This window comes from Condylura cristata, unplaced genomic scaffold (genome assembly GCF_000260355.1).
Source record: "Condylura cristata isolate star-nosed mole 26May11 unplaced genomic scaffold, ConCri1.0 scaffold00021, whole genome shotgun sequence".
NCBI classification, from domain to species: Eukaryota; Metazoa; Chordata; class Mammalia; order Eulipotyphla; family Talpidae; genus Condylura; species Condylura cristata.
The window spans coordinates 14,448,624-14,476,383 of record NW_004567122.1 but is presented as its reverse complement, the minus strand read 5'-3'; the positions used below and the strand labels follow the sequence as shown (position 1 = coordinate 14,476,383).

General features: G+C 34.2%; 1 protein-coding gene across 2 annotated transcripts in view; it reads right to left on the bottom strand.

The window, feature by feature from the left end:
- DMXL1 (Dmx-like 1) overlaps positions 1–27,760 on the bottom strand; it is a 111,295-nt gene that overhangs the window by 66,970 nt on the left and 16,565 nt on the right. For both annotated transcript variants that reach the window (XM_012727984.1, XM_004686653.2), the window contains exons 3-17: positions 26,500–26,571; positions 23,864–23,942; positions 21,447–21,579; positions 17,696–17,762; positions 15,428–15,606; positions 12,671–12,860; positions 11,435–11,603; positions 9,515–9,727; positions 6,753–7,003; positions 5,958–6,642; positions 5,747–5,868; positions 2,200–2,289; positions 2,020–2,119; positions 977–1,096; positions 498–716 (exon numbers count right to left, since the gene is read on the bottom strand). In XM_012727984.1, coding sequence (XP_012583438.1) covers positions 498–716; positions 977–1,096; positions 2,020–2,119; positions 2,200–2,289; positions 5,747–5,868; positions 5,958–6,642; positions 6,753–7,003; positions 9,515–9,727; positions 11,435–11,603; positions 12,671–12,860; positions 15,428–15,606; positions 17,696–17,762; positions 21,447–21,579; positions 23,864–23,942; positions 26,500–26,571 — 2,689 coding nt within the window. The remainder of the gene's footprint in view (positions 1–497; positions 717–976; positions 1,097–2,019; positions 2,120–2,199; positions 2,290–5,746; positions 5,869–5,957; positions 6,643–6,752; positions 7,004–9,514; positions 9,728–11,434; positions 11,604–12,670; positions 12,861–15,427; positions 15,607–17,695; positions 17,763–21,446; positions 21,580–23,863; positions 23,943–26,499; positions 26,572–27,760) is intronic.

Genomic DNA, 27,760 nt, shown 5'->3' with positions numbered 1-27,760 from the left:
GTAATTCAGTAAAACTAGGGGTTAGCCCAAGAATTTTTTTATTTCTAGTAAGTTAAAAAGGTAATATTGATATTGCTGGCCTGAGGAATCCACATTTTGAAAATTGCTGCCCTAGGACAAGGATGACAGATATGACATTAGGAACCACACACAAATTCTAAAGCGTGCATGGCTCTAGAGTTAATTCCAATTTTATCAGATCTGGCAAATAAGTACAACCGTGTTATTACCTCTGCCCTAGAAACGTTCACTTTGTCTTCACAAAAAGATAATCAAAATTTGATTTAAAAATTAACATTTAAGACTAGAAATGACATTGAGAAATGTCAGCATGATCTGAAAACATAATCTAAGTTTTCAAATTAGGGTACTGAGTGAAAATTCCATTTCCCCTTCTGTTTGAATTTAAAAAGAGGCAGTGGCACCTATATATAAAACACTTAGCAAATACTTGTGAATTACAAAGCTTAATTAGTCTCTTCACAAAGTTTACAAACCTGCTGATGGCTTAACACTTATTATCTCAACTCCTTCTGGCAAATCCAACTCTTGGCTATAAACTATTTCTGAGGACAGAGTCAACTTGCTGGTACTCTGGAGATTGGCTCTGCAAGCCTGATACTTATGCGAAAATGGAGACAGGATCTTTTCTGGAGAAGAAGTATGTTCTTCTGGCTGCCAAGCTCCTCCAGAAATTTTTGTATCCACTTTTTCATCTATAAAATGTAAGAAAAAAAGCAAACTATGGGGAACTATATAAACATTATAATTGTTATAGTTTATAATGTAATGTGGCCTTAGGTAAGATAAAAAACAAATCAAAGATTCTTTAGAGCAAGAAAACAAAAGAATTATTTTGCTTTTTAATTAACTAAAAGCTATAATTATAAGAATAACTTTAAAAATGTGCATTGAACTAATTATACAGAATTTAATTCAATCCTATATAAAAAAAATTTTTTTTTTAAAGACTCACCCAATGAAACAGGAACAGACTTTAAATGTAAATTCCACATTTGTAATAATGAACGGTTATCTTCAGTACACTCTATTACAATAAGGTAGAATTTTTCAGAAAATCCATTCGGTGAGCTACCTGTGGTTATAATGATAGTTTTCACTATTGACAAGGATAAATGAGGAAATGTATTAAATATACCAACATAAGGTAACAGAATTAAAAAAAAAATCTTGTTGAAAGCTTTATATGTAAAGTAGATTGGAAAATACAATTAACGTCTTAAAAGCTCAAATTTCTATTAACTTGACATTTTAAGTGAATAAAAAAAGTCACATCTTGTAGTCATCACTATCACATTGTTCACACAGATTAGACTACATTAAAAGACATTACTAAACAGGCAGGAATTACATGATATTTAAATCAATCATGACTTAAGTACATGTTTAAATATGTTTCTCAAAAGATCCTTCCTGGTGGAGTAAGGGGTTAGGGCACAGCACTGTGAAGCTGTCTATAGCCACTGCACCATGAGTTCAATTCCTGGCCAGGGAGGTGACCCACCTGGCTTGGCAGAACTCTCTGTCATGTGCACTGCTCCTCTCAGCAGTGTATTTAAGTCAATATACCTGTTCTGTTCCCTACTCTGTCTTTGGTGAATCTTCTCACCCCAGGTAACTGTGACCTGTACCCCAGTTCTTATATGTATAAAAAATTTTTTTTAAATGTTTCTAAAACTTCAGATATCCATATTCTACAAATCGTTCATGGAAGACTCCACCCATGCAAAAAGTACCTATCATTAAAGGTAAACATTTTTATTATGCTTTCTAAAAAACACAACAAATGAATACCTTTAATTTGTTCAGGATTATTTCCTGGTAAATAAATAAATAAAAAGATACCAGTATTTATGGTGAAGCATACCATAAACCTACACAGGAAAATTTTAACTTCAAACAGATAATATAAAAACATTATTTCAAATTTCTTTATTAAATATGTAACATTGTACACGGTATATGACGGTATATGTCATTACATAAAAATTTCATTACCTGTATCAGATGTTTTATCTTTTCCCAGACTTTTCCTCTCAAGGTTGTTCAAAATGAAGTCTTCTTGAAAAACATGAAGCAGCTGTGTTTTTCTGCCTTGCTGAATGTAAATAAATAACAACATAAGTTGACAAAATTACTATCTACCTACCACCAAGTGACCAGAAAAATAGCACTTACAAGTTTGGTAATGGGATCTAATGCAATAATACATCCTGGTCTGGCTGTTGACTGTTGACTCACGATGTTAAACACTTCACCAACATATTTCTGTTTGTGGGGGAAAAAAATTGGATACCTCCTTTATCAAACAATTCAAAACAATGAGAGATAAAAAGGTGAAATTTCAGGAATAGATAATTAATAATAATTAAACTTAGATGTGATAAAATCAGTTCACAAGTTCTTTTTACTATAAGCATTCTAAGACTTCACCTTAAAAGGAAATGCACAGAAATAGTAAGAGTCACAGCTCAGGCAGTACAGAGAAACACAAAAGCAATGTTTGGTAATTGTTGGGTGGAAGGAAATAAGTATTTTATTTTTTATTTTTTCTTATTAATCCATCTTTACCTCTCTGCTCTTTCTCTCTTTCAGAATTATTTATTTATTAATATAAGAACTGGGGTACAGGCCAGAGGTGCAGGGGGTGAGAGGATTCACCAGCAGAGAATTGGGAGCAGAACAGGATAACTGAGTGAAATAAACTGCTGAGAGGGAGCAGCGGGCAAGACAAGAGAGGTCTGCTGGCTATAGCTTCACAGTGCTATTATGTTTTAGCTTACTGCACCACCTGGGAGGGTCCATTTTTATTTTTTTGAAATATATTTATTACAGCATCCTTCATTTTTGTACAATGTATAAAATCGATTTCCCCATGAAATTCCCACCACCAAGTCACCCATGCACCATCACCATAGTCCCTTGTGCTCTTCCTATTCCTATACTGATCCTTCTCCCTCTTTTCCCCTGCAGAATGTCTCTGATCTGTAGCTGCCTGATGATTTTAATTTTTATTTTACTATATTGACTTTTTCCCTGAATCCTTATTAGGATCCTCTCACTTACTGGAGAAATACAGAGGAATGAGCATTTTAAACCCATAAATGTGAAGGATTTATTTCTAGCTCCCTTGCCTAACTAAAATGGCAGTAGCTGAAGATGACTTACTATTGCCAAATTCTTTAAAACCAGGAAGTAGCTCTGGATGAAGTAGAGGTAGCATCTAAAGCTACTGATTCCCAGATAATCCAGGATAAGCAGTTCAAGGGATTAAAGCTATTAAAGAACAATGACAAAATGCTATTGAAATCAATTTGTTCAACCAAAGTGAGGATTTGGAAGAGGCTTCTTCCACTGAAGTACCAACAAAATGACACAACTAGTCCTTCCATGATATACCCATCTGAGTTCTGTTGCCATGGCATCTCAAAGACAGATTAAAATGAAGTAGCAGAGAGTGACAGCATTTCAAGGCTTGCAAGTGTATATATCATCTGCAGAGACTACTTTCTAAATGACTCAACTCAGCAGTCCCAAACCAAGAGCAACTCAGCTGAAAATAACACAGCGAGTCCTTCCACGATCTATCTATCCCAATTCTGTTGTCACGGCATCTCCTCCTTGTAATAACTTTCTTCATTTGACTTGGTATGTCTCACACTCATTACACTTACAACAATGGCATGTGCCAGGCTTCAATCCTTTTATCATTTTTATTTTCAACTATATTCCCTCTCTCAGAGATCTCATCCAGTTTTGCAACAAAAAATTATGTTGTGTTGGACTTCCCTCTAAACTGTAGACACTAGTTCACAGAATCTCTTGACTGTCCACAGACATCTCAAAATCAGTATGTCCAAACCCAAGTTCTTGAGTCCTTCTGCTCCTCACAGCCTGCTTGTATATTCTTCTCATTTTCAATTCAAGGCAAGTCCTCTCCTACACACTCACAAACCCTGGAAATCATCCTCTTTTTCACACATTAATCCCATATAGTCCAATCTTGACAATTCAATGTGCAAAACACATCCAGGTTTGACAAGTTCTTATTTTCTTTATAGCAACTAGTTGCTACTATTCTAAGCTCACTGACGCTTCTCAACAACTCAGTGGCTTCTTGAATTGGGTGGTCTGACTCCACATTTGCTTTTCCTATTTAATTACACAGCAATAAGGGTTATCTTTTTAAAACCTAAGTCAAATTATATCACTCTCTTTCTCTTTGTTTCTTTGTTATTTAGAATAAAATCCAAAGTTATCACAACAGCCTGTAAGGCCTTATATAATCTGGCTAGGCTAACTTTCTGTCTTTATTCTTGGATAGTCTCTGCCTCATTTTCTCTACTCCAGTCACAATTGCCTTCTTGTAGTTCTTTTACATATTGAACACACTGTGGTCTCAGGGTCTCTGCACTGCACAGTTCCTCTTTCTAGAATACTCTTCGGGGCCCTCCCAAGAGGTGCAACAGGTTAAGATGCGGCATTGCAAGCTAACCCCATCTGTTTCAGTGCGGCTCGATCCCCGACCCAGAGGTGACCCACATGGCATGGCAGACCTCTCCTAACCTGCCCGCTGCTCCCCTCAGCAGTGTACTTCGTAGATCTGCCTGTTCTGCTCCCCATGCAGCCTCTGTGAATACTCCCACCGCCCCTGCACCTCTCTCTGGCTTGTACTCCAGTTCTGTATGCATAAATAAATACATCTTTAGAATATCCTTCCTCTAAATATCCACATAGCTAGCTCCATCTTGTTTGGTCTTTACTCAAACAGTACTTAATCTACAATCTTGACTAGGATGGTACTTGTCACTCACTAGTACTTCTGCAACACTGTTCTTCTCCATAGTATTTATCAATGCAACCTTACCTCTTTTTCAATAGTGTTTCACTAGGATATCTGTTCTGTGATATAGATTTGTCTATTTTATTCACATCTACATGCCCAGGACTTAAAAACATTCCTGAAAAATATAAGGTGCTCAATAAATATTCATCTACTCTAACAGTGTATATGTGTTTTTTAAAATCTTGTATTCTACAACAACCAGACATTAAAAATAACTTAGGGGAAAATCAGGATTGGAGCAGATAACTGCCACCTATGCAATTCTACAACCAAAGCACTATCAAATACATTAGATAGTTGAAGAGACTGCTATACTCACCTGAACAGGAACTAATATGGCTGAAGGTTTCATATGGTAATATTTTCAAACACTGAAACCAAAAGTGGAAATACTGGCTTGGTGGAGGTGCCTAAACAATGCAGCTGGTGGGTGGCTACTAGCTGGGCACAGGAAGTAATGCCAACTGTCATACATGAAGGTTTTGCAACGGTGCTGAAAGGTCTCTGACTATACTCAAACTGATTTTCACTTTTTTGTTTAAGATAAAAATACTACTCCTTTTACTCCAGTTCCCTTTGCCTAGGAAAAAAGCACACACACAACTTCCACGTTGTACTGCTAGTAGTCCCACCTATTCCTGAGCAAAGAAGTATTACAGGAACATGTAGGGCTCTAGACTCTACTTTTGGAATGAATGAAAAAACAGTTTCTCTTTAAAGTTGTTTCCTATACCTCTAAGGGTTCAAAATAAATGTGAAAAATCTAAAAATAATATACTTACTTATATGTCATAATTCTAAAACATGCCTAATGAGTGTAAACTAAGTATCTAAAGACAATACTGTATATCGTTATACATTTAAATGCCATCTACTTACAGATATATCAGGATTGGAAAGTTCACAGAGAAGTTTCTTGGCATCAATAACTGCTTCATATAATCTCAGATAATGACCATCACTTGCTACAAAGCATGCACTAGGAGAGTTGCAGTAAGCCCCTAGAAAATATTACAAATACTTAAAATTTAACCCTAAGTGATAATGTAAAAAATCTAAACTGTCGAATAAAGTGCATAACACTACTTACCTAGACAATAACTAGGTATAAGTGTGGGTAGCCAAGCCACGTTGGAAAATGCAGACACATGAAGTGAATTAATTCGGGCAAGCTCAGAAACACCTCCAGAAAAAGACAATGGCCCAACTGGATCAACCCTCCAAAGAATAAGTTCACTGTAAACTGCATTGGGATCCTGAAATGCCACATCAACGGTGCTTTTATTCTGTTGTACCAAAGAGCAGTCCTCAATATTTACAGCATCATAAGGCTGCTTTTGGCTATCCACATCTGGTGTCCTTAATGCATTATGGTGAGATGTTGTCAACAATAATGGTAATACTGAGTGGCAAGCTAAGTCGTTAAGATGAAAACGGTGACCACAGTATCTGGATTTGTGCGAAATACTGAGAACTGTAGAAAAAGCGGACTCCTCAGCAAAACTGACCAACCACTGATTTAGAGAGCCATCAGCGTGTTTTGAAATCATCATAACATTAGGAGTAAAAATACTTAATTTTAAACTGTTAGTTGATTTACTATGACCAGAAGAAATAAGCATTGATGTAGAACGTGTGAGGCCAGAAGGTTTTTGTTTGCCTTGCTGAATAGCCAAGTCAACATTTTTGGTACAGGCATACATCACTATGCTTTTACAAAGAGAGTTTGCATCTCCTGTGGGGAAAGCTACAGGAATTCTGGAAACAAAGGACACCTAGAATTAAGAAAATATGCTTTAGAATACATGGCTATAATAAAAGATAGCATCAAAGAATACCAAAATCTAACAAGAAGCAAGAGTCTAGAAATCATAATTAATAGTACCTGTACTTGACGAAACATACCAGGCTGGTATTCATCCAGCCAATCCACATGCCAAACCAGTAAAGAACCATCCATGGGATGAATGCTGAAAAGCATGTCTGCATTTTTACTCCATTCAGACAGAAGTACTTCAATCTGATGATCAATGGCAGCTGATGGCAATGGCACAAAACCTGAGTTTGGTACCATTTTATCACTGCCCAGCTCCTTCTTTTCATGACTTATTTTCAAGTCATCACTATTATCCATCTCTATAAATAAAAAGGTTCATGAAACAAGTAATATAATCAAGCTGTTATGATAAATTAATAAATATCAAATGCATTCAAACTGAAAAACCTAACAGTATTCTTAACACTAAAAATGGGCTTCTCTTTAAAGGAAAAAAACTTTACTCCAGGAAACAGTAATCATGGGACTGAGTCAGAGGATTACTGGTACAAGGACTATTACTGGATTGGAAAGTAGGTTAAATGTTTTCCAAATCCAGATGTACCGCAACTAACTAAAGAGGAGGCAGATATACTACTTCTCTAGCCCTTACTTTTGTTCATGATAAAATAAGGGAATAGAACTGCAGTTTTTAATGTGGGTTGCATTATTTAAATATATTATTGTATTATTATTTATATTTTCATCATCATACCTAATTACAAAAACCTGAGTCTGCCACAATACTAATCTGCTAGGTATATGCACTTAAACCTGAGGTAGTATCTTAAACTATGTTAAAGAAATATACTAACGTCCAATTTCCAGATTTCCATCACACATAGATAATTAAAAAGAAACTGATATGGCAACTTATTAATACAACGTATGCAGACTCTGACCTCTGCTTCCAAATTACTGGTTCCTACCTTTGGCTAGGAACAGAGCCTTTCTTAAAAGAGATGCTTAACAAGTCTGACTGTTTACCAGATTTGAAAAATTAGTGAAGACATACAAATCATTAAGAAAACTTCAAAAGAAAATTAAACAGAACAGTCACAAAAAGGCAAAACACACGAGTGCCAACATAAAAATGATGTCCATTCTGTTCAATTTGTCTCAGAAAATGCCAAGTAAAGCAAAATTTCATTTTCCATAGATCAACTAGCATCAAAAAAAGATAATGTAAAGACGTAGTATTAACAAGAATGTGAAAAAGCATGATTTGTATATACTAACATTGGATATAAATTAATAAAACATTTCTAGGGGGACAATTTGGCAGACATTGAAAATGGATATGTCTATGCTCAGATAATTCTATATATAAGAAGTTGTGTCATAGAAAAACACGAAAATGAAAAATGTGTGATTGTAGCATCAGTAGTATAGTGATAAACAATTTAAATGAATGTAAATGTCCTTCAGTAGAGGAGATACTAATTCTCTTTTGATATGGTGGTATATTCAGGAACTGTTAAAAATAATGAGATGAAAAAGTATCCATTACTGAATTTAAAACCAAGTCACAAAACACTATTGTTTTAAAATGTACACCTTAAAGCAACTTACAAATTTCCTATAGGGCCCTCCCCAATGGCTCAAAAGGTTCAAACACAGCACTAGAAGCTATCCACAGCCACTGCAGCAGAGTTTGATCCTGGCCAGGAGGCTGACCCACAGGGAGTGGCAGACCTCTTCTGTTTCATCTGCTGCCCCCCTCTGCAGTGTATTTTAGTCAATCTGCCTGTTTTCCTCCCCACTATGTCTCTGAATCCTCTCACCCCATACCTTTGGCCAATACCCCAATTCTTGTGTGCATAATTAAATAAAATCTTTTTTTTATTTTAAAGATTTATTTATGTATGCATACAGAACTGGGATATAGGCCAGAGGTGCAGGTGTGGTTAAGAGGATTCACCAGAGGCAGAGTGGGGAACAGAACAGGCCAACTGAGAAAGTACACTGCTGAGGGGAGCAGCAGGCGGGTCAGGAGAGGTTTGCCACGCTGTGTGCACCATCTCCAGGTGAGGATCACACTCAAGCTGAAGTAGCTTTAGCTTCTTAGTACTGTGCTTTAACCCGCAGCACCACCAGGGAGGGCCCATGAATAAAATCTTTTAAAAAAATAAAAAGAATTTCTTAAAAGAATTAATTCCTGTATACATGAGTCTACAAAAGAGTAAATCTGGAAAAGTTATCAAACAACATGAGAATTTCCTATTTCTCTGTACTGCTGGCTTTTTTTTTTTAAAGTAAGCATGTACAATTTCCTAATTAAAACTTTAAAAAAGGAAAATACCTATGAACTATTTTGCTTTCTTTAGCAGAGAAGACCAGAGATAACCATGGAGACTCTCCAGTGACTTCATCACCATGTGGAAGAAAGTCACCTGGAACAGGAACATCTACACTGATCATTAAATGAGCTAATCCAAATGTATACTATGCCATAGCAATTTTAAGGTTTCTTTCTTTCTTTTCAAGATGTATTTATTTATATGCTTACAAAACTGTGAGGTGGGTGAGAGGATTCACCAGACTCAGAGTAGGGAAAACAGGCAGATGTACCGAAATACACTGCTGAGGATAGCAGCAGGCGGGTCAGGAGAGCTCTGCCATACCATGTGGGTCAGCTCCCTGGGGGGGGATCGAACTCGTGCTGCAGTGACTTCAGAGAGCTTCATAATAATAAGGCGCTTTAACCCATTAAGCCACCAGGGAGAGCCCTTTAAAGTTTGTTTCTAATCGAAGCTAGTGTAATCCTAAAACAAAAATCTTTATATTTTAAAACAAAGCTTTACATTTTTCATCATTATTTTCAAGTTTACCTTCATCGGATTTTATATCTGCCTGATTTGAGTCTTCTACACTGGCCTCAGAAGATGGTTGTTCAAAACTTTTTCTAAGTTGCTGTAAAAAGACTTCCATGGACAAAGTAAAATGCAGCTCTTTATTGTTTAGCCAGTGTACCACAAAGGGTCCACTCTTTTCTTCATTTTCACTTAGACTTAGAGATGTAATAGAAGGAAGAAGTGGAATGTCTAAAAAGAAAAATGAAAAACAATACAATTAAAATTTTTATTATTCTAGCTTACAAAATATCCAGCTCTCATATTTATTACTATTAAATTTACTTTAGACCCCTAAAATTTGTGTTTTATTTAATATATACATATATGCATGTATTTTCCTGGTCCATAATTTAATGTAAATATATTTAATCAGAAACATGACTATAACTTGTAAACATGCCAGTAGGAAACTTTTATATGCAAACATTGGTATCAAATATTTGAATTTGATCTACTATGAAAAATGCCATCTTCATAAGTTATAGGAAGCAGTGATATCTTTATTTCAATCATACCACTTTAGTTTTTACTTAACAGTGATATATTCACTTATTCATCTAATTCTAAGATAAATACTAGCATCAAGATTTAAGTTAGAAGATATCAAACTAAGGTAACCTTCTATTACACAATGAAGTCATCTGAGACAAATCAAATGACCTACAAATAAAGTTTCTTGGTATTTTACTTCTGATGTAATTGCTAGATTAAGTATGCTGAAAGCAAATTCACAGTAATTATGACAAGCAATTATCCCTAAATAAAAAAGATAGTAGAAAATTTATCCATCATACTAAGTCAAATCTAAATCTGGATCATGCTAGTGCCTACTTGAACAGTAATGAATAAAATGGATTCAAAGAATATATGTAATTTTGTTCAGAAGTGCTAAACCTAGGTAGTAAATACGAAATCTTCATGAAAAGAATACAAAAACCAGAATTAGGAGAGCACGCTCTCACAAGCTCCTCTCCTATGTCCATTTCTTTTGATAAGCAAATAATTAAAACCAAATCTGAGAGTTGGGCTTTGAATAACAGAGTATTCCTTAAGGCTCATTCCAATATATCTAATTTGGGGAAAAGAATTCTCCAAAGGGTCCAACCTAGCAGTTAATGTTATTTCGCTTAAGTTACTCTACATATTTGAATTTTACTTAGGGACCTACAGTCTAAAGAAAAGTTTCAGAAATTTCTTTATGATTCTAACAATAGAATGGTGGTTACCAGAGGGGAAGGTTAGGTGGGAACAAGTGAAACAAGCAAGGGAGTCAAATGTGTGGTAATGGAAGGAAACAAAGACTTTTGATGGTGATAAGAATCCAGCATATACAGGTAAAAATTTAAAGCTGTATCCCTAAAACTTGGGAAAAAGAAAGAAAGAAAAGAAGAGAAAAGAAAGAGAGAAAGAAAAGTTATTAACAAACAAAACAATATAAAACAAATGCTTAAGAGTATGAAAATCAAATATTGGTCACCAAAAGGAAAAGGAGATTGAGTTGAACAAACTGAATACCAAGGTCAACGAGGTCAACGATGATGGTGAATGGAAACAACACTTTGCTATACCACTGAAACGTATAAAACATAAACCAATATAACTGAAAACAAAACACTCTCTGATGTTAACTTCTATGCTTATTAGCTCAAATCTCAACATATGAATAAACTAAGGAAGCGTATCAATGGCTTGTCAAGATCTTAAACCACCATTTATAGTCTTAAAAAGCAAACAATAAACAAAATCCTTCTTCTATATAACCAGTGAAATGGCTACAAGAAAAGGTTAGCTAGGGAAAACACCTCCAATTTTCCACTTAATCAAAAACTAAGATAATTTATTTCCAAAAATTCAGTTTACTCAAATACATTAACATTTGAACCACCACGTTATTACCTGTGGCTGGGTTGATGCTGGCAGCAATGTGAAAGTGGCAAAGTGCATTGGCATGCAGGGGAGTGTTCCTGTGGACTTCATGAGGGTCCTGCTGATGTGGCAGGTAACCAGTATGTGCTACAAGTGCAAGTGATCTCCTCCGACCTCTACGAAAATGTCTCAGATTTACCTGTGCAATTAACAACAAAGTAGAATGAATGTATACATTGCACCGGAATATATATAGGTTATATAATGGTTATTAGATGTTAAACACATCCTATTTCCGATGACTTCAGATATGTAGAAAGATCTTATTCTTTTTGTATAGCAAATGAAACCCAAAAATAATCTTAAAAACTTAAGCTGCCTGATCTTTTAACCATCACACAGTACTTTTCAAATTTTATTTGTATTCTTTTCTGAAAATTTCTTGAACTCTAAAAAACGTTTAGATAAGTATGTGTGCACAATGACATCTATGTGTATGTACTTTTTTTGTATACATAGCTTATTCCTTGGGATCACACAATATAAAACATTACTAACTTATACTAGGATTATATTTCATAGTTTATACTAACAGTGTAATTTTTTAAATCTCTAGTCAAGGTTTATTTTCAGTGATTATTACACATGAATATTGTATCAGTTCTAAGCAAAATATATTTGATTATAGTTTGTGCTAATAAAATAGCATCCAAATTTGAAAGGTAACTGTTCCATACTCATCAAAACAGTCAGAGATAAATTAGGTTCTCAGATGACTTCCTTTCAATTCTAATAAACAATTATGTTTTATTAGTGTAAGTAGCATAATAATAAACTTTTATTTCCCACATTTATTAATAAAGTAAGCACTCCAAGTTCTGAGAGTTTTTAAGATAACTAGTATAGAACAAAACCTAAGTACAGGACAAAACACTCCATGTTCTAAAAAAAGAAATAAAAGTTGACAGTCAAACTTTTGTATTCCCACATTTTATGCGATTTTATGCTATTTTAAGTTATTTTAACTAACAAATGTAATCATTCTTTTGTTATCAGTAAACCTAGGATTAACATCACAGTTACAGTTAAGTTTTTTATGCTTTAAACAAAATCCTCAAGAATATTTTTGACAGGAAAAAAGTTCAGAATTTCCAAATATTGTTTTCCTAAGATACTATCCACCTGACTTTAAATCTTCAATTAGGATATTACAATGTGCAAAATGTTTTAAAAAGTATAGGAAATGACATGTAGTATAACACTCACATCTAAAGCATTCTGAACTCGTTCTTTACTGGAGGCATTTCTCTTGAAGTTATTTGTTAAATTAATTGGTTCGGTCCAATGGTTGCAGTCACCTCCATATAGGAGACAATCATTTGGTAAAAATGTCTCTACCCAAAGACGGCATACATTATCTTTGCAGCAAGTCAACAGAACGTTACATACAGATGCCCTAAGAAATAAAGATTTTAGAGGCAAAAACATAAATTTCACACAGTATCAAATTCTGTTTCCACAATTATTGCAATGTACAAAACTTAAGGTACCAGTGAAGAAAATTTCACTAGTTATATAATCAAAATCATTGCAATCATGTGGGTATTTACCTCAGCATAACAAACGCTTGCTAACCTATTTTTTCTTAGAGTTGTGTAGTTCATGTCTTAATAAGATCTTTCTTACTTATATGTTCTTACATCTAAAGAACAGCCACTGAGATCATGCCATTATCCTTCAGTTAAAGAGCAAAAAAAAAAAACCTGTATTTTCAATTAAAATTTACTCAATCTGGGCCCTCCCTGGTGGCGCAGAGGTTTAAAGCACCACACTGAGAAGCTAAAGCCACTTCCGCATGAGTTTGAATCCCGCCTGCCCTGGAGGAGACCACATGGGGTGGCAGACCTCTCCTGACCACCTGCTGCTCCTCTAAGCAGTATACTTAGTCGATCTGCCTGTTCTGCTCCCCACTCTGTCTCTGGTGAAGCCTGTTCTGCTCCCCACTCTGTCTCTGGTGAAGCCTCTCACCGCCCCCGAGCCTCTGGCCTGTACCCCAGTTCTGTATGTACACATAAATAAATATTTAAAAAAAAAAATTTATTTAATCTGGGCCCTCCCTGGTGGTGCTGCAGGTTAAAGCACACCACCATGAAGCTACTGCAGCCACTGCAGCACAAGTTCAATCCCCAGCCAGGGAGTTCACCCACATGACACAGCAGACCTTTGCTGTCCAGCCGGCTGCTCCCCTCAGCAGTGTATTTCGGTTGATCTGCCTGTTCTGCTCCCCACTCTACTCTGGGGAATCCCCTCACCCTCTGCACCTCTGGCCTGTACCCCAGTTCTGCATGCATAAATACATATTTTTTTTAAAAAAAATAAATTTTATTCAATCCACAAATTTAGTCAGTGCCCGATTATTATTTTGAATTGTTTCATGATTCCGTAAAGGTACATGCACAGTAATGAGCTACAGTAATTTAGCAGATGAAGTAGACACTTCCTCAGATATTATCTAGCTGACTAATATATATATATATGTATATATATATATATACACACACACACACACACACATACACACACACACCACATATATATATATCAATGTGTATATGTATATATAATATCTTATCTATTCAAGATTCTTGTTAAGTAATTCAGTAAGTTAAGTGGGGGAAAAATCCATCACAGTCACTAGTAGACATGTCTACCTTTTACAAGGAATACTACAAAGGAAAAAGGGGCAAGCAGCCTTCTTTGTCTGGGTTGCTCTCCCCTTCAGCCCATCAGCTTATTTCCTCCTACCCCTTTGTCTGTGGACTCCCTGGGCTTTTCGCTTCATTCCACGATTCTCTAGGCTACTTTCTCTTGCATTTTCCCCAGTTCTCTGCTTCTGTCTCTAGCCCAACCCTCATCCTTTCTACCTCTCCTTTGTTCCTCTTTTGTCTTCCAGAAGGCTCTTTCTTCTTTCCTTTCTAAATCCCTTCTTCCTCCCTCCTTTCTCATCCTTGCATATCCCCTGTTCCTCCTCCATTTTGTCTTCTGTTTCCTTTTGATCTTCTTCTATCATGCTTCCCTCTCTAGATTTTTCTCGAGTACATTCACCAGCAGTGGCAATACCATTAAAAATAAGCAAATAGTAACAGACAAAAACGTATCAAAAGAAAAATGGGGAAATTTTAAGGTTCAGAGTTCCAATTAGAAATGGACAGAATGGAAAGATGTCTAACAGAAGAGTGGAAGATAGAACACTTAAGGACTAACAGAGAGAATCAGAAGAGGCATGAGAACAGAGGTAGGAGCAACAAAACAGGCAAACATGCATCACAATTCAGAAGCTTGAAGCAGTCCTGACCCTGAAGTACGAGTGTCTACAGGCGACCCTCCTGCAGGTGAACATAAGCATGGTATGGAAGAAATACCCTGATGTTTTCGAGAGCAATAACTGCCTTTCATCAGGGTATCTTATTATCCGCCTTAACAGCATATCACATTTAGGTATAGATTTAAAAAAAGTGTCACCTTATAGAAGGCAGCATACAATGGGTGTTTATAACACCTGTTAGATCTTGATGTATCAACTAGACTTTGGAGGATATAAACAGACCTCCTAACCTACCCTACATTTACAATTTTTAATATTTAAAAAAGTACATGCTTATTACAAACACTTCTCCATTGTTATGTCTCAAGCTAACAAACAGTTCTTTTGCAAAGGCTGAGCATCTTAATTTTTATGTGAAAAAAAAAAAAGCAGCTATATATCTCAGTTAAAATGCCATGTCATAAAAGTGCAATGGTCTTTGATAGGATTTCTCTCATCCTCATGACAAAGGCCAGCTTTTCCACTACATACCTGAAGGCAGTTTGTGAAACAAAAGTGAAAATTAAGACAGCTCAGGGAGATCAGTGGCTTTTAAATGACATGCCAGAAACACCAGAGATTTCTAACATACACACACACACAAAGTCACAAAGATGATGCTCTTTTAAAACACAGGAAGAAATGACTAATCCACTGACCTAGGCATGTATTTGCTTGTTTTTCGCCAGGAAAATCCATTTACAGCTCGAGGATGAGCCAGATAAACAAAAGAAAAGTCAAGTTCCCCTTGGGATTGTTTTTCTGAACTTCTATCAGGAGAAGTAACAGTTGTCCGCCAGTTTTCTACATTATACCACACCTTTAAAAGACAGTCATCCTATGGAAAACAAAACAGAAAACATCTAGATCAGAATCAAATTTCAGGTTAAGTCAAATAACAAAAGTAAGATTTTCTCTGATCACAGGAATTGAAGGATGGGAGGTGAAATTTGGAAAAGAGAACTGAAACAAAGACCCGTCATTCCAACACTTTTCTAATAGGTGCCTAAATTGTGCTTTGTGAATTAAGGTGTGTGGATGTGTGCGTTTTGCAAGTACTGGTATATAGTTGTCATATACTAAATGAACTCCTGAAGTGGACTTACTCTGGAAAGACTGAAAGATGAAATTAAAGGTTTATTTTCCCATGTAGCCAAACATTAAGTAAGAAAGCATTAAACTAGCAGACACACTGCTAATTTTTTTAACAAAGGAGTTTTCACCAGTCATCATATGCATCTCCAAAGAAAACAAGTGAGAATTATAATCACCAATTAACAACCACAACATAAAATGTTCTTTGTACAATCAAAACTGCACCCTCTGGTTTGGGAAGTTAGGGAAAAACAAGGCAAATGATAATGTGCCAGGTTCTGCTCTTCAGTTATAATTATTCCCACCTGTAAAGTTACGAAACAGAATAAGCAGTTCCACTGCTCTATTAAAAAATCCCTACTGAAGATTTAGGGTATCTTCATTCTTAGCCTGCATAAGACTTTAAAGCCATGAGAACAATAATTTCAGACTATTATTTGATTATGAACAGTATATAAACCAGTAATTAAAAATAAAATAATTTTTAAAAAGTATATTGTTCTGAAATTAACAGGTAATAAAAGAAAAAGTTACAAAAAGTCTATAAATTCTTATTTATTAAATACAGCTGTCATGTAAAAGATATTAATATAAATGACAGCTGTAGTTCACACATAGTTTAGTACATGTAAGACATAGTGTCAGTCACTTCACATACACTGTTTAGATTGATATAAGCAAAAATGACTCATAAGGGCCCTCCCTGGTGGTGCAAGGGGTTAAAGCACAGTACTATGAAGCTGTCCTCAGCCACTGTGCACAAGTTTGATCCCCGGCTAGGGAGGTGACCCACATGGCGTGGCTGACCTCTCCTGACCTGCACGCAGCTCCCCTCAGAAGTGTATTTCAGTCAGTCTCCCTGTTCTGGTGAATCCCCTCAGTCCCCACACCTCTGGCCCCAGCTCCTGTATGCATAAATAATTAAATCTTTTTTAAAAATAGACTATTAGGCCCTCCCTGGTGGCGCGGCGGGTTAAAGCACAGCACTGAGAATCTAAAGCCGCTTCCGCATGAGTTTGATTCCCACCTGCCCCGGAGGTGACCACATGGCGCGGCAGACCTCTCCTGACCCGCCCGCTGCTCCCCTCAGCAGTGTACTTCGTTGATCTGCCTGTTCTGCTCCCCACTCTGTCTCTGGTGAAGTCTTTCACCGCCCCTGAGTCTCTGGCCTGTACCCCACTTCTGTATGCACAAATAAATAAATCTTAAAAAAATTAAAAAAAAAATAGACTATTAAAAAAAATGACTTGTGAGGTAGGTGTTATTATCCTAAAGTTACATATGAAAAGATCAACACTCTAAGAGATAACTAAGATCAACTCTCCAAGAGATTACTTACCTACTTACTTCAATTCAAAAGTTATTAAATAACAGATTTATATCCAGATCGAGAAATCTATGCTATTTCAATTGCATATTACTAGCTTTTAACTCTTAATATTTAAACAATTTTTGATATTCAAAATTTTTATAAGAAAGTATTTACAGCTTAAGTACAAGACAGACTCAGTTAATGCTTCTGAAAATTCAAAATCATAAACACAAATTACCATAATTGTAATAAATTAAAAATCAATAAACAGGCAACAATAAGTCAGAGACATTTTACAGGAGAGGGAGAAGGATGAGGAAAGGGAAGGGAGAAGCACAAGGAACTGTGGTTATGGTGCATAGCGGAATTGGTGGTAGAAATTTTACATGGACTATATCTGAGCATACACTGTCCAAAAATAAAGAATGATGGAAACTATATATATATAGTAAAAATTAAAAAAAAAAAGAAATTCAAATAGTAAACACAATTTAACAATAGCAATTTTATCATTTACTACCTTCCCAGCAGTGGCAAAAAATTCTCCATCTGGTGAAAATTTCATTAAATAAACTTGGGAAGCAGTTCTGCAAATTAAACAGAGAAGGTAAGCAAAATTAAACAAGGAAAAATATAGTATTACTTCTCTTAACCTGTATTCAGCAAACTGTTTCACTTAATAGAATTTTGTAATAACACAAGTTTCACTCATAAATATAAAAATTAGAAACAAAACTTTAAACAAGAATTATATTTTATGTAAAAATAACTATAGAAAGAACCATGCAAGTAATAACTTTTCAAAGTCTTTAAAGTCTAAGACAAAAGAGTCATTGTTTTCATTCCCTGAGAATGAGAGAGAAATGTTTTCATTTTTAAATCTGGAAATCTAACTTCCAGAATCATAGGTAATATACTCCAACATACACTTCATGGACAATAAGTCAGTATTTTAAATGCATTCTCCTTTAAGAAGTTTTGCCTAATTAAATGTTATGTATAGGTTAACAGAGAACTTGCAACAATCAAGGGATTCAGCCTGTCGACTGCACCTACATACTGGATGCATACAGTCCTTTACTTCTGCAATTTTTGGCTCATTTCTCTTTATGACCTTCCCTCTAACTATGCATATATGCAGATCTCAAAATACCTTTCCTATCACTGATTTCCTTTTCTTTACCAAGTTCATGCTTATTCATCATACATTTTTTAAAAACAAATTTATTTATTTATTATTGGCATAGAAGAACTGAGATGTAGGCCAGAATTGCTGAGGGTGAGCAGATTCCCCAGAAACAGAGTAGGGAGCAGAAAGGTAGATCGCTGAAGTACACTGCTGAGGGGGGCACAGATGAAAAGAAGTCTGCCGCACTGTATGTGCCTGCTGCACCATATGTGGGTCAGCTCCCAGGCCTGGGTTCAAACTCAGGCCACAATGGCTGCAATCACCTGACAGCACTAAGACTTTAAGCCCTGCATCACCAAGGAGGCCCCCCTAAATTTATTTGTAAAGCAGGTCAAAGAACAATTGTGTTACATTTCATGCCAAATAAACTGACTTCCCCAATTTTAAATGTAATAAATACATAAAGAAAATGTTATTACAGATAAATGGAAAGAAGAAAGTGCAATCCATAGATTAACCAATATCATGACACCTGATACCCACGCAAAATCACTGTTACCCTTTTTAATACACAGACTTACAGATTTGGCTCTTGACTCTCCCTCTCTGCTTTCTATGTGGGACAGAGGGGAATGGGGATGAAACTGACATTGTATCTATGACTTTATTTGTAAATTATAATATTTACTTAAGATGTCATCAAACACTTTGTGTATCATTGTATATAAATCCACATTATTTTACTGGCTGCGCCATTATACATATACACAGTCATGTATTGATTAACAGTGGGATTCATTTTGAGTAGTGTGTTGTTAGATGTTTTCACTTTAATTACAAAACCTTAAATGTCACAGCCTAGCACATATGTAGACTATATAAACATAATTAGATATATATACACACATAAAGAGAATCCATTTTGACATATGAGGTCAACCACTGACTAAATCACAGTTAATGATTTAATAATTCACTTATGCTTTCTCATCTTTATTGCTACAAAAAAAGAGTACAACAGTAGTAAACATTCTTGTACACATACTTTAATGTATCTGGTTAATCCTAAGTACATCCTTAAGACAAATCAATGAAAATGTCTGGTCTCCATAACTGTGTTCTTGTGGCCCTCTGCAGTCTTTTCTCAAAAAAGAGCTAAAGCAATCCTTTTAACTGGAAATCATATCTCAACATTCCCTCTGCTCAGAATCTACAAGTTTCTCAACTCAGAATAGAAGACAACCTTACAAAAACCTACTAGCTGACTTTGGATTTGAAATCAGATCCCTTACTTTTCTTCCTCTTGTTCACTTTGCTCCAGGTACAAGATAAGCACAATCTTACCTCAGAGTTTTTGCACCTGATGTTCCTTCTGCCTAGAACAATCTTCTCCAGAGATAGGAACACATGTCCTACTGCCTCACTTGCTTCATACCTATACTCTTCTTCCCTTTACCCTACTTTTCCTCTATACTCCATCATCTAACTTGTATAACCAGTGTTTTAAATACACCACACATATAATGAAGTTTTTACACTTATGAAAGCAAGTGTAATCTTCAACTAATTTAAAATTTAAACTTGCAAAGTTTCTAGTCCCATGCTTTTTGTACTTAAATAGTCTCAAATAAATAACTAATAAGTCTAGTGCAAGTTATTATTGTATACTCTGATTTTAATTCAAGATTCCTCTCTCTCCTAACACAGAAACAAATTTTTAGTTCAACCCAGGCAAAACTCCTTATAAGGTCTGTGCTGAAGGCACTGTAACACTGTGGGCTTCTCTCTCTCTGGCCTTAAACACTCCAAAACAAAGCAAGGGCCCGTTTGAAAGAGCTCTCCTTTAATTTTTTATTTAATTTTTGGACAATACATGATTTCTCCTCTATGGCCACCATAGTTCTCCCACCAGCAAATCATCTACAGTCTCACGATAGTTCCTTACATTCTTCCCATACAAGCCTGTTTCACCCTTCTACAAGCCCTCCACTCATGGCTGTCTCTTGTCTATGTTCAGCTTTCAAAGTGTCATTGTTTGACCCTTTCTTTGGTTGTTCTGTGATTCCACGTATAAATGAAACCATCTGATATTTATCTTTTTCCTTATGACCTATCTTGTTTAGCATAATCCCTTCCAATTCCATCCATACTGCTGTAAATATCATGTTTATCTTTTTTGATAACAGTATTCCAATGTAGATATACACACCATCTTTCTGATGTATTCACCTGTTTGGGGGCATTTAGATCATTTCCATATATTGGCTATTGAAAATAGTGATACAATAAAACATAGCTACTTTTAAAGTCATATTCCCTGTTAAATGTCCATGATCTAGCTAAAGGAAAACAAACTACACAGTTCCTTTGAAATCTCCTTTGTAAATCCCACATATAGAAGATGTATCTTTCTATCACTTCGTCATCTATATATCCTACTACCACTGTATATAAAAATGACTCAGAAGAATCTGATTTAACATTCTGTCACAGTGACTTACTGTTTTAGTTTTTATCTACCTCTAACAGCTCACTGTCATCTTCCAAGGACTTTACCTCTGCCTGAGTATCAAAGCACTCAAAAAATAACTGTTAAATGAGTGAATGAAACTTGGAATTGCTATTTATAGGGTATGAAAGAAAATCAGAAAATGAGACCTACTGATTCACAGTTCCAGACTGCTCTCTAGTAAGAGAATATCAATTTCACTTCACTATTAACCATACACAATAGTCTCCAAACACTCGTATAAGTGTTAACCCTTTTCTTTCAGGACATGGTATGTTTCCTAACTTTGAGTTGTCAATCAACTTTTTCTGTGTGTATATTTATATCTTTTATTGATATGTGAAAACTTCTCACTGCTCATTCTTTTTTTACTATTATTAAATCAGGGTTTTCCTAATTAATTTTTAAGACCTTTCAAAAAAGGCATTAGCCTAAGTTGCATATGTTTCTTCCTAGTAATTTTATTCAACTATATTTTAAAGAATGATATAAAAATAAGAGAAATGAATCCACTATAAATAAAAAGGCATATCACCAAATAACAAAAACTCAGTGTTTTATGTTACTGTGGTTTTATACAATATATTCACAAAGAGCAATTGTATCAGTTTAATACCCGAATTAATTGCTTACTTGCAATGCCAAATGCATCTCCAATCCCCAAAGTTAAGATCTGCTTTATCTGGATTTTCATCTTCAGTTGGTTTCCCCAAGTTCGCACTGGACCACAGTTGCAAACAGCTAGAACCAGTTAAAAGACGATTGCCTAGAAAACATAAAATATATATATATATATATGCATACATATATATATATATATATATATACACACACACATATATACATATGTGTGTGTATATAAATAGATATAATTCACACTGGTAATTCGGGTACTTATTGAGTTAAACAATATGCTCAAAAGTTTTATATAATAAGATAAATACAAATATTTATAATAAACTTATAAATATTTTATAAATTTATAAGCACTTTAATCTTAATGAATTTATTATACATAAACATGTTTTGTAAGTATATAGTAAATTATATATAATATAAAACAATAAAAATTTACATACACTTAAAATATAAATATATAGTGTAACATATAATAAAGTGTATATATAAAAGATAATACAGCTTATAAAAAGGTCAAATGACAGAGATTTGGAGGAAGGAAAGAGAGAGTATCTTTTAATTTTGTTGTAGCAGCTTTGAAAGAAGAACAAACACTTAATGAGTACTTTTGTGCCAGGCAGTGTGCTAAGCACTAACAAATGAAACACCGTTCTGTTTCATGATGAGCTCACATTCTAGTAGAGAAATATTATGTACAGAGGCATGAATGAATACAAGTTCAACTATATTCCTAAGAAGGTGTCATCATATATGGCTGAGGAATAAGGCATATAGAAGAGAAAGAAAAAGTAATGAGTTTGGAATAATCTGGTATCAGATTGTAAAGCATTTTTGAAGTTCATAAGAAGTCTGGACTTTGCTATAGGCAGATAGAAGTTAAAGCAGGGAGATGTTTATATTCTTAAATGTATTTAAGAACAAGAATCTCAACTGGAGAAAGGATATCAACAGATAAAACTTGAAAGAATTCTGTAAGCCTCCCTCCACTGAAACAATCTGCAAAATTTACCTATGTATGCAATTTTAGGAGCTATAACTTTCACCATATATTCAAAAATTTTAGTACACAAAGATACTTTAGAAAGATACTGCAGAGACAGATCAAAATTAAAATACTACAATTTCACTTAAAATAATTAAGAATTTCACATTACAAAATTCATTTATGAAAGTAACAATACACTAATAGTTCCCAAATATTAGAATCCATATTTCTATTGACTACAATCAAAGTAGCCAGTTCACTTGTTAACAATGTTTTTACAGGATGCTATCATTTACCAAATACTTTCAACATTGTCATATCTGGTCATTAAAAAGAAATCTTAACTCATAAGTGAATTAATCCTTCTTAATTTATTAAGTCATGGCCACAAAACTTGGTAGTTATATACGTGAAGATTTACTAAAAGTCTAATTTATACTAGAATCCTAAAGACAAATTACTAAAGAGAACAGATTCCTGGCCCTTTTCTAATTAAAAAAATAAACCAAGTTAACAAGCTAGTAGAACATGGTATTATAATAGAGTAACCACATAATCTACCATCCAAATAAATACATTTGGGTGATAGGAAAGTGGCACTATTAGAAATCATGGGGACAGCACTCATAAATTGGGATATAGTTAATCTTATACATACAAGAGTTACATGCAAAGTACTTAGCTAAATGCCAAACCTGAATCCAAGTCTCATCTCATTTTCACTGTATGCATAAAAAATACAGTGATTTCCAATTAATAAACATCAATCTTAGAACTTACATGTCTAAAACATCCTGTTTTCTCTGAACTAAGTTATTAATAAGAACAAATCTTATAAAACCATAAATCTTGGCTTATCAATAGCTAGCTTTACAAGTCTGTAATAGTTTTTAGATAATTAGAAAGACATGCTTACAAAGTCTTCAGCATACAAAGTCTTCAGCAGGGCTTTAAAGCCTTCCTATAATAACCTGCATCCTATCTCCTTGCCACCAAATTCTTTATTGCCTCAATAAAATACTAACCACTAACAGACTTTATCTTTACTTCTCTCTTTATATCTGTGTGGTGGATTGGCTAAATTGAGAAATAATTAACAGATATATACATTCCTTACTTGGAATTCATTCCTTTCTTCGCTATGCTATTCCATTGGTCATTACTAAGTATCTATCTATTATCACGTCAAATGTTCCTCTCTCATGGAATTTTGATTCTCTAGACAATTAATAATGTCCTTCCAGGACAGTACATATTCTTCTGATAGTGCATTTTTGGCCTTCATTTCTGTAAGCTCTAAAAATACACAATCTGTTCAGCTTATTTTCATGATCAACACAATCTCACAAAAAGCAGAACTGAAATACATGAAAGCAACAGCCTCAGCAAGTGGTATTTCATTTCAGCTAATCCTCCCTTTTCTTACCTGTGGGATCCCAAGTTATATTGTGTGCTATTGACTCCAAAAAAAACTGTCCACTTTTCTGCCACTGACTATATAATTCCTAAAATTGAAAAAAAAAAAATTAGTCACTCTCCATTATATCTTTTCTCTATCAAATATACACATCCGTATTACTCTCAATAATAAATAGTCATTTTTAAGGGAAAAAATACCCAATTCAATCCAAAAAATAAGAAAAGAGTATGTGTTAGAAATCAGTAAGAGAATGACCGTTCTTACATATCCGAAAGTCTATTTCATATATATTTAAACAACAAATCAGTATCCCACTTTGGACAATATACCTTATGTTGTTGTTTAAAACTGTAATATTACTTTATTATTATTACTTTACTACATTATTATAGTTACAAAGGTTTAGTTTTAAATGTCTTTGTCTTTGTTATATGTGGCTTCCTTTTAATGTTTCATCCCCACCTGAAATCATAATACATCTGTAAAATTTCAGAATAAGTGATTTAACACTTTCAATATTTTATCATTAAGGTCTTTCACTCCTTAAAGCAATACTTCTCAAAAAAAATTTTTTTTGACCACTGTGGCCTATTTAAGTTGATTTCATGAACCACTAATAGATTGAGACCCCAAAACACTCTCCTAATGTAAAGGTTCTTATACTTAATACAAGTTCAACCTGAGAAGTTTGCTACAAGTTCAAAATTCTGAGATGCCTGCATAAAGTTTCAGGCACAAAAGAAACAAGACAGGACACAGGAATCTGCACTTTAAATCACTACCCCCAAGTGATTTTTGACAAAGGTTATTTGAAGAATACATTTTTATGAATACTGCCTTTTGGTAATAGCTCTCAATAGCAGTACACAGTAGAACCCTTTCTAAAACTAGATATACAAAAGGTCCTCAGCACAACTGCAGGCTTAAACTTCCCCAGCAAAGAATCTGACACATATATCAACTACTAATTCTGAAGTGTATTCCTCATATATAAGTATCCATCATCTTAAAAGAATAATCTTCCAGAATGTACAAAGAGAAGGAAGTATCTTTTTTTAACAAAGGTCTAAATATTCTTTGAGGTTGTATCTGGAATTACAGATTTGTGTGTAGCTTTCAAGTCTATAATACTTTATGTTGATCTGGTTTTCTCCTTATTCATCAAGTTTTTTCAACTCTTCCCCAAAGTCACTGCTCCCTACCAATTAAAATGCCTCTTCTAAGTACTGACACTATTATATTAAGCAATTATAACATAGGAAAATAGACCAAAAATGATATTCTAGATTCTGCCCTTAGTATGAAAGGCATTTTAACAGTTTTTTGAAAAGTCAGTTCATTCAATAAAAGTCAGTTTATTATTTTGCAAAACATTGCCCTGAATGGAGCAACAATCTTTAAAAATTATTCTCACTACCATCAATTACTAATTCAGAAGGTTATAAGGTTCTCTAATATTAGATTATTAAGTAATATATGAACAGAAATAGTAATCAAGAGAGAACTGTGGACTCTCCCTACATGAAATTTAAAAATGTTGTCGGTTAACCCAGAGAAATTATTTTCATCAAAAACAAGGTAAGGTAAACAATATATATATTTTGTGTGTGTGTTGTTGTTTTTTACTTTAGTTTTGTGGTCTGATGCCTGATTTATTAAAAAATAATTGAATTTGCAAAAAACAACCAGCTACCAAACTAAGAGGGAATTTGTTAGATACTTATAACAAGCTAAGTATAAATAGGATGAAAGTTATTAAGAGGTACATTAAAAATATGTCTATTAAAAAAAGTTTACTTTATGTTTACCATATTTTCACACAGCTTTTAACACGATTTCCTCCTTATATTTTCCCCATGAATAGCTATTAGTCAATTTCAGAATTAAGCAATGAGTACAATAAAACTGACTTGCTTCAGATCAAATAGCTAGACAACAAAAAAAGAAAGAAATCAATCTTATGACACTGAATGAAATATTTCTTAATCTACACTACTATCTTTGAAATTACTTATAGCACTAGTTTAATCTTCAGGAGAAACAAGTAAAATAACCTGGTCTGTCTGCTAGATTTAAGGGTGATTAAAGCATCTGCCCACTCCTTAATATTTTAACCAGTTTTCAGAACTATTTCTGAATATAATCTTTGTAAATAAAAGAAACTCAGTAACTTGTTAACAATGACATAAAACAATTGCAAGAAAATAAATCTTAGCAGTATTCTAAGACTCTACAATTACAACATGTAACTTTAAAAACAAAATGCATTTTTAAAAGGCAGAAAACCGTATGAGAGAGGCCATACAATAAAAAAGTGGCCTTATGATTAGGCAATATTTGTCACTAACATAGAAGTAACTGCCAAACCTAAAGTTTTTGACTTTTCAAAGTTTCATCATAAGTGAAATACATTAGAAGGAAGAGTAAAACATTACAAGGTAAGTCATCATCACAATAATGTTCAATTTTATTGCAATGAAACACTTAAATACATTTTTATTATGGAAATGGTGTTAATTTGTATCTCTAATTATGTATACATGACGATTTCCTGATGTACACTGATTTTATACTATTTAAAATAGTAACTTTTAATACTTAAGACATTTCAATTCCTAAAAGAAAAATGATAAATTACTGACCAAATTTTTCTTTTGCTTCGGTAGGTTAACTGGTTCAAAAACAGAGATAACATTTCCATAGGATGCTGCAATCTTTTAAAAAGAAAAGAAAAAAAAAACCTTATGGATATGTTAACTTGTGAACAAAAGGACAAAAGAAATGAATACTATAACTTAAAATACACCCACACACAACTTCTTTCTTCAATAGTTGAGAATGTCAGTGTTAGAAACCAATACTTATGGGTCAGCATACCAATACTGTCACTTACTGGCTGTGTACCCAGCAAGTTAATCTTTCTAAACCTTTGTTTCTTTATCTGTATTTATAGTATGCATAGTACTATCTCCTAATAGGGTCTTTCGAGTATTGAAATTATTTCTATGTATAAATTTTACAAATTTTGTGAAACTTTTGTAACTATATAAGATGCATTGTAAAATGTTAATTTCCTTCCTCCTGAACAAAATGTACCAAAGGTGGTCTTGTAAAGTATGGACTCTAACACAATTTTAAAATCAGTTTTTTGTACTACCTGTCCTTAAAAGTTTATACTTTTGTCAGGATATATGTAAGTTTCTAAAACTGAAACTTAGAACTATTCCTTTGGGAATTCCCTAAATAGTGTATTTTTTTAATACTTTATTTTATTTGAGTATCTGTAAATATCACTTTAAATGAATGGAGCATAGTAGTCGCTAGTTCTCTTTTTAAGGCTTAATTACTATTGTAGCTTGAATGAGTCACAAATGAAGGACAATGAAATACCAGAAATCGAACAGACAAACAGAAGAACAGATACAGTAAAGGAGGTAGGAATAAAAATAGTAACATTTAAGCTAATGAAGAGGGGTTAACAAATGAGGATGTAATACACATATGGGAAAAAGCCATTTCAAAGTATTCTGAGGCAACTCTGCCTGGAGGTGGTCTGGGATATAGTTTGGGCATTTGAATGTGGGCAGGATTTCAAAGGGTAGTAAACATTCAGTTTTAAAAATATGACATAGTATGTAAAGATTAAAAGAATACACATCTAGAAGCCACTGACTATCAGCCCAGATAAAAGACAGTTTCCCTCTTAATAATAACAGACACAAGGCCAAAAGGGCAGGTATGAGCCACAGTGCAGAGGATCTTGACAAGGTGGACAATTTGAATTCTTCCAAAGTAATGGACAACTAAGACTGTTTTTAAGCAAATGACTAATAAAAAAAAATGCAGGTGATTTTTCTCAAGAAAATTAATCTTGTAGTACAACAAATAAAAAAAAAACACAAT